The sequence below is a fragment of the Arachis ipaensis genome, chromosome B02, assembly GCF_000816755.2.
Source record: "Arachis ipaensis cultivar K30076 chromosome B02, Araip1.1, whole genome shotgun sequence".
NCBI lineage: Eukaryota > Viridiplantae > Streptophyta > Magnoliopsida > Fabales > Fabaceae > Arachis > Arachis ipaensis.
This window is the reverse complement of record NC_029786.2, coordinates 99867780-99875773: the sequence shown is the minus strand read 5'-3', so window position 1 is coordinate 99875773 and position 7994 is coordinate 99867780. Positions and strand designations below refer to the sequence as shown.

Here is a 7994-nt window from a genome sequence, read left to right as displayed (position 1 = left end):
GCATATAAATAAATTTAATTTTGATATATTGTTGGTATAAAATATTTTATATGTATATATTAATAAAAATAACTATTTTTTATATTAATAATGTAAATGGTTATCTAAAAAAATGGATGTGATTGAATAATTGTGTAAAATATTTTATACTATCAATATATTAAAACTAGTATATAGTGGATTCTACTAATGCTACGATAGTTATAATATTTATTATTGTGTGTTGTTAAAACGAAAGTAACGATTTTGTATTATTTAATAATGTTTTCTTTAAAAGTGTTGCTAAAAAAATGTGATCGAAATATAAAAAAAATGATTTTAGTTTTAGCAATACTTATACAATAATTACCGTATATATATATAAGTTTGTACAATAATTAAAAAAAATAATTAAGTTGCTAACTTTCTGTCCCAACTACAATCAAGTTTTTTAAAAAAATTTAATTACAAATAAGTTTTTTACTATTAAAAAAAGAGAGAGAAATTATTTATGGAAAAGTTTAAGGGGTTAGCAATTTTGTTAGATTTTGGTCAGCATATAACCAGCAAAGAAAAATGAGTCATTGAATGAAATCTCACACCATTAAAATCATCATTGATGACTATTTGATGGATACAAATCACAAAAGTTGCTAGCCCCTAGCATTCAATGATTAAAGATTTATAAGTATTTAAATTTAGTTAGGAATTAATGTGATTCTTAAAAACAATAATTAGAAACTTATTTGTATTTTTCTCTAATACAACATATACTTTTTGTTACGGTGGGTAACTGGAGATTAGTGAGCCGGATGGCGTAGGTTGGCCCAAACGTGTGAGGGAGGTGACTATCGAGTGGACCTGGTACTCGGCGTTCCTCCGTCCGACTTGTGCGTGAGAAAGAATGGGGGGTGGTACCTGCAAAGACACTCCGATGCTTAAGTTAGCAAAAGTGGGAGCAGGTTAGAACGTATATTGGAACTTAGTGATACCTGAGGGATGTCAGGGTATTTATAATGGTGAACCAATAACCACCGCTGGAGTAGTGCCACCTTTTTAGGTGGATAACCGTTCCCATATCTTAAGGAAGTTAAGATATGGCTCTATGAAGTGGTTGGAGAGTTTCTAGGGGCAGTTACTCATTCGAATGAGTGTTATCTGCCAGCTAACCCTCGTATCCGACTTCTTTAGAGCAGGTCGTGTTCAGTACCGACTTCTTGGGATGAAGGCTGGTACTGGGTGAGGGCCAACCCTTTGGGTTGGGTCTATTTGTTTGAATCCTGGACCTTTATTATTGGGCTAGGGTATGAACACTTTTATTTTTGACGGTTATTTTAGAGCATCATCTAACTTTTCTTTGTTGATTGTTATCAGAATTCAACAAACCTTAAGGAGAAGCGTGGTTGGCATGTTACGTTTTTATTTCTCTAAAAGTTCTTGCATTAATACAAGTTCTTACGAATCACATACACGCCCTCTGAAAAGTGAAAAGTAAGGTTTGGACGATAACATTAATTAGTGAATAATGTATTGTCTCTTAAAATGGGTGCTCAGCTTTAAAAGTAGTGTAAAATAATGCTGTCTCAGAGGTGGTTACCATTACCAATAAATAGATGCTCAATAAAAGTTTAATTATTAGGAAAATTTTGAGCTAAGCTACTTATCGAAGGGAGAGACTATATTTTTAATTTATCAAAACCCCATTCATGTTAAACATCTTAATCAAGAAGCTTATACTTGCAAATTTTTGTAACGGTACTGTGTATGTCTTTAGTTTCCACCATTAGAAAAAATGATATATGTTGGGTTGGATGAATGGACGAAGATGAAGTATTCCTATGCTCTTGAGAAGAAATTACATAATCATCTCATCATACTCTTACCACTTCTTTAAATAATATTAATAATGATATCTATTTTCCCCCTATATATAATCTTACATTAAATATGAATCATACTATCTTTTACTCATATTAAAGAAACTAACGACTTTAAAGTTGTTCAAATTAAACACTTCATATGAGAGTAAAGATCATGGTTATGAGATCCGGATTGAATCAAACAGTTCAATTGGTTAATTGAAAATTGGTTATCAAACTGGTTTAGGTCAAATAAAGGTTGACAAGAATTAGTTAAAAAATCAGAAAAATTAGTCAAGAAAATTAACTAATTAGTTAAATTAGTATATTTTTAATGGTTAATTGATTTAAAATAATTAAATATAAAAATTATTTTTTTAAAAAAAATATACATTAAAAAATATTTTTTATTATATTCGAGTTTAATTTCAGTTAATCTTTCGATTGAATTTTTAAATTTTAATTTTTTCAATTTAACTACTATCTAGTTCAGTTTTTAGAACCTTGGTAAAAGATACAAATGTTAAGCTATCAATTCATAAACTTGCATCTGTTATGACTATGCCATTACTCAAAGTAGTTGATCAATTAAAAATTTAATCCAATAATGCAACAGTTACAAAATTGCAATAATCTAGTATAGGAAAAATTTAGAACAAGCATCATACATACATACTCAACCTATATTATTTATTTGAAATAAAAATGAAAAACCCCTCTATATTCGTTATTTTCTCGTTCCTTCACATACATGCCATCTATTCAATACGTGACACCTGGAAAAAGAATGACACCTACCACAATTTTCAATTTTCTCGACATTTGTTGATGTGTCAAAATTTAAGTTAAGGATAGAGCCATAGAAGAGTAGATAAGAACAAAGACACTACAACCATACAGAGTAGTTAGCCAAAAAATGGAAATTAAATTCCATGCCCATAACATTTGCATGCCCTTTCAGTGTACCTATGTGTTAGTGCATTGGGGACAAAATATACCAAATAATTAAATATTCATATGTAATTATGTACTATATAATTATTTAGTTCCTAGCGGGACTTTCAACATAATTTGTGCCATTTTGGACGGTAAGATTCAGAGAATCTAACACTTGCAGCCTCCCTCAGTTGCTTCCAATCTCAAAAATCTAATTTTAATTTAAGATAACGTGGAGCCAAACATAAGCTATGGTTTTCTTCAACACATTTATTTGTGTGTGTATATATATAATGCTAATGGCTCAACAACTTGAACCAGTTGTTTAATTTTCTCATCAAAGATATACAGTTTCAAATCTCAAACCAAATCTGTGATTTCACTGAAAACATATCAACAAGCATAATGTCTGGCTGGTCTGCTGAAAATGCCAAGAGAGCTTATCTTCAAGCACTCAAAATGGTAAGCAAAAGAACATTTATATTACACTAATCATATTTCAAAATTTCATTACGTGGGTTATTAGTGTAAGAAGTCTTGTATATGAATTTATGCCTGTATGTTTTTTTTTAAGATAAAGTATTTTATTTTTGGTTATCTAAAAAATCAGCGATGTCGAGTCAAAAACTCCTATTTTAATATTAACTATATTAAGTTGTCGTAATACTTTTTGTTATCAGAATAGCACAGCCATAAACATGACATTCTAATAGTGAAGGTATTACAATTAGCCTTTTAAGTTAATCATTGGATTAAGTCTTATATATATATTTGTTTCATTGTGTAGGCCAAAAGGGGCAAAGAACCTGATGTATCTGAGTTCATATCTGCATTGGCAGCAGGGAAGAATGCAACATTCATGGTGACAGTTTGCGGCGGCACGGCCAGCTCCACCACGCTAGCACTGGCTGCGGCCGCCCATCAAACAGGCGGCCGAGTGGTGTGCATTTGTCCCGGCTCGAATGAGCAACAGGGATCAAGAAAAGCTCTAGGAGTTTATGGAGACTCTGTTGAGTTTGTTGTGGGAGATGCAAGAACTCTTTTGTTAGGTGAATACAAAGGCTCTGATTTTGTGCTTATAGATTGTGACATCACAAATGCAAGAGAGGCTTTTATGGCTGCATTCAAAGGGGCAAAGAAAGATGGTGCAATTGTTGTTGGATTCAATGTGAGGCATAGGGTCTCAAAATGGAGACAAATGAAGGCTTCTTTTTTGCCTATTGGAGAAGGGTTACTTGTTACAAAAGTGGATTCAAATAGTATAGTTAAGAGTCATGATGAGAAGGTTGAACAAAGAAGGAAGAGTCATTGGATTGTTCAAGTTGATAAGTGCACTGGGGAGGAACATATTTTTAGGGTTACCTCTCCTAACAGAAAATTACAGATTGAAGTTTGAGGATTTAATCTTAACACATAATGCAAAGATGCTAAATGAGTAGAGATAGAGTGAAAATCTGTCCACATATTTTCTCATCTTTGTATTTGTATTTTTTTCTTAAATAAGTTTGTGTCTTTTAATATTTATGTATTAGGTGTGTAATCTTGTATTTGAGGAGTATTTATGATTAGTTGATTTAGAATTGTAAAGTAGAAAAAGAGCTTCTTGCTCTTAAATTGTATGTTATTTGGCTTGTTAATTTTTATGTCACAGGCCAAAGAAGTCATGAATAATGTTACAAAAGAAAAAAAAATTCAAGTGTTTATTATATAAATAAATCAGCCATTAGAAATTGTGATATATTTTTCTGTGTTTTATAAAAAAAATTAAATGAAGTTTTCTTAGCTCTATCTAATTTTTTCTCCTTACTTTTGTCAATTACTATTGTACCCTTTAATTCAATTTTCATTAACCTCTGGTTTGCAGGATTTTCAGGAGCAGCTTTATTTTTATCTTTTAACTTTAGAATCTCATCATAATGTTATTGCTAATGTTGCTTCCTGGAAGTTGCTTAAATATTATTAATTAATCCCTATTTGGAAGTATATTAAAAAACCCAATGTTTTCAACTTGTATAAAGAATCATGCTACACCTAAGTTTATTAATTGAAGATGGCGACGCTTAATCCATCAAGTCAAAACTATAAGGTATACTCTGCAGAACTCTGATCAATAGAATCTTATTGTTGAATAATTTTAATGTACTTCTTCTGAACTAATAAATCCACTCTTTTAGCAATGATTATATTAGTAATTGCTTTGTCCTCTAACAGATTTCGAGGACAAATGATTTTTCTTTTTGGGGCCCCGGGGGGGGGGGGTCGATGGGAATCAATTAAAAAAAATGATAATGTTCTATACTAATGTAGGACAAAATAAGGGTTGCATAGTTTTACTATTTTTGTTTTATGTTATAATGTCAGAGAAATTATATTTGTATTATTCTTTAGTATATCACTCGTGTAAGCTTTTTCTATTATATATAAGTTTTTTCTTTTTTACTTTTTATCCATCATTTTAATACCAAAAATAAAAAGTATACACATAGATAAGATATACACAAATCTTGATGCATATAAATTTTTCGTCCAAATGTTCCTCCTCAAGGTGATTTGAATTGAGATTTCTACTTAAAATCTAATGCAACAGAATAAATAGAGTAAATATATAATACCTTCTCCAAATCAGAATAATACTATATATTCAAATTTTTTCATGAACTAATAAGTTCAACAAAATTAAATAATAAAATTTAAAATAATACTAATTATAACTGATTTTTATTATGTTAGACTAACTTAATTAAATTTAATTAACAAAAAAACTTGAATTTATAGTATTATACCTCCCATGACTGGTTAAACAAAACCAGCTAACAACTTATACGGTAAAAGTTCATCAGGGTCTCCATTATTCTTATAAAAACATGGTATTTTTTCTGATTGACAAATTCAGTAGTAGGAAATAAATTATATTCAAAATATATATAAATAAATAGGGGAGTGAAACACCCTTGTTTATTATTAATAAAAAAGAACCCAAGCTAGACTTGGTCATAAAATGAAATAGTTTATTTTTTGGGTGTTATTAGAGCACATAATCCACGAGTGTGACACTGGATCATTTCATTAGTTATTATTAGCCATCGCCACCATAACCCTTCAATTAAGAAATAATAGACCGCAAATATGCCGTATATATCAATTTATCAATACAAACACTAAAGTAAAAACATACTATTTCAACAAAGTCAAGCTTCTGAAATATTACAATAATCCGAAAGAAAAAACAACTTTGTATATATATATAAAATACTTGTATAATTTACATCCCTTTCTACAAAACTAGCCACCATCTGAAAATGTCACATTATGCATTAAAATCAGATTGGCACCACCAAACCCAGTCAGAAACTTGATCCTCTAATTGTAATTCATAAAAAATACTACTCCATAGTTCATCTAATAGCTAATCTACAAATACCAATAATAATCCTCAAGGATGCATGACACTATATAATATATGATGATATATGTTTAATTTACAAATTTATTTATTTGTTTCCAACCTTGTTAACATACATATATTGATGATCAATAGTATAATAATAATAATCACTCTCTGAAAAGGTGTTCCTCCCCTGATTGTTGATCTATGTGCCTGATCCAACGGCTAGGACCCTTTCTACCACTTGATGCACCGCCGTCGGGGCTGCTGCCACTGCCACTGCCGCCGCCAGCACCACCGCCACCACTTTTGCTGCCTATGTAAGCAATATCCAAACCCTTGCCAACAGGCAAGAACACGGATCTAACGACACGTGTCCCCTTTTCAAGAACAACGTTCCATCTAAACCTTGAAAGATTGTTCCAATTATTACTCATTTGCCATGCATTCTTGCATGCCAAAACTGCACCTCTATTGCTAACCCTAGCAACCCTAAGAACCCTAGCAAAGTCCCTTTGCTTGCAATCCACCACAAGAAAGTCCAATCCCACCAGTCCACCTATCGCCGCCTCCGCCGACCCCGCGATTACCACCTCCGGAGGCGGCGCCACCCCCATCTCCGCCATTGATTGTGTGTACTTTAGCCTTGAGATTTCGTCCGGGACTATGCACACGTGCCTTGCACCGGTGTTGCGAGCCGCAACTGCTAGGCCTACGCTTGTCGCTATGGGGCCGCCGTGGCACCACGATTCCACGATGAATTTCGCGTTCCAACCGGCCGCCATGGCTGATAGGAGCTCAGCTACCCCAGATTCCTTCAATTTCTCACACTGCAAATTATTACAGCAACAAATAAATTAACATTATTTCATTAAAAGATTCGATACAAAGAAAAGGACTATAAAGAAATTAGAAAAAGAAAAGCACAAATCGTTCGTTACTCACCATTATATATTATATGGTTTTAAATTATTTATATAACTACTGTTTGAGCTAATTAATTCAACTGATTCGAATTTCAATTTATAATAAACTATGCATGCTTAGCCTATTATTATGTATTGTACGAATTTTGGTTCAAAAGGGGATAAGAATAAGAACGAAATCATGATATCAAAGGGGGGAAAATGAAAACAGTATCAAAGAAAGAAAAGAAAAAAAAGAAAGAAAGAAAGAAGGTAAAGATATAGAGAAGGGTGGTTTTTGATTGAGATTTATGGAGTAGTTACCGATTTAACAGTGTCTATGTAAGCTTTAGAAGCAGTTTCTGGAGACCAAACAAGCTTCATGATGGTGGTGATGGTCTTCGTTTCTTCTCTTCTGAATCTTTTTTCTCTTTTTCTTCGTTTTTGAGTGTGTCGAGTTTGAATAATTGGTGGGAGGTACACATTTGAAGTACGGGGAGGAAAGAGTTGGGTTTATGTGTCCATGAATGAATTTATATACGAAAAAATCTAATAAATATAAATTACAAAATATAATGATTTTTAGCACAACTGTTTATATATATCATGAGAGAGAGATTTGTTAAATTGTTAGCTGAGTAAGAGTTGACAATTTGCAGACAAAGAAAACAAGATATTTAATTTAGATGGACATCATCATTATCATTATCCAGTCAGCTATCTAGCTACTAAATTTTACTTGTTCATTTACATCTATATATAACTTTCTTTTATTTTTATTTATAACTCACTGGCGATTCTTATATAAACAAACAGTCATGTGAGAAAAATAATAATTTAAAATTATCATATTTAGTTTAATATTTATAATTTTATACATAATATTTAAAATTATATATTTATTATATGTAATGTAATATTGTATTTATT

General features: G+C 31.5%; 2 protein-coding genes across 3 annotated transcripts; one reads left to right on the top strand and one right to left on the bottom strand.

Annotated features, from left to right (window-relative positions):
* LOC107628540 lies at positions 2987-4488 on the top strand. Its single transcript, XM_016331181.2, has 2 exons — positions 2987-3236; positions 3562-4488. Exons 1-2 carry the CDS (start codon positions 3180-3182, stop codon positions 4168-4170), a joined length of 666 nt encoding a protein of 221 aa, XP_016186667.1. The 5' UTR covers positions 2987-3179; the 3' UTR covers positions 4171-4488.
* On the bottom strand, positions 6145-7570 carry LOC107628539 (the record flags this gene model as incomplete). 2 transcript variants are annotated; one of them, XR_002358003.1, is given in 3 exon segments in its annotated part: positions 6145-6173; positions 6228-6989; positions 7389-7570. XR_002358003.1 is itself a non-coding variant. In XM_016331180.1 (2 exon segments), coding segments are annotated over 2 exon segments (723 nt in total). In that variant the 3' UTR covers positions 6202-6326.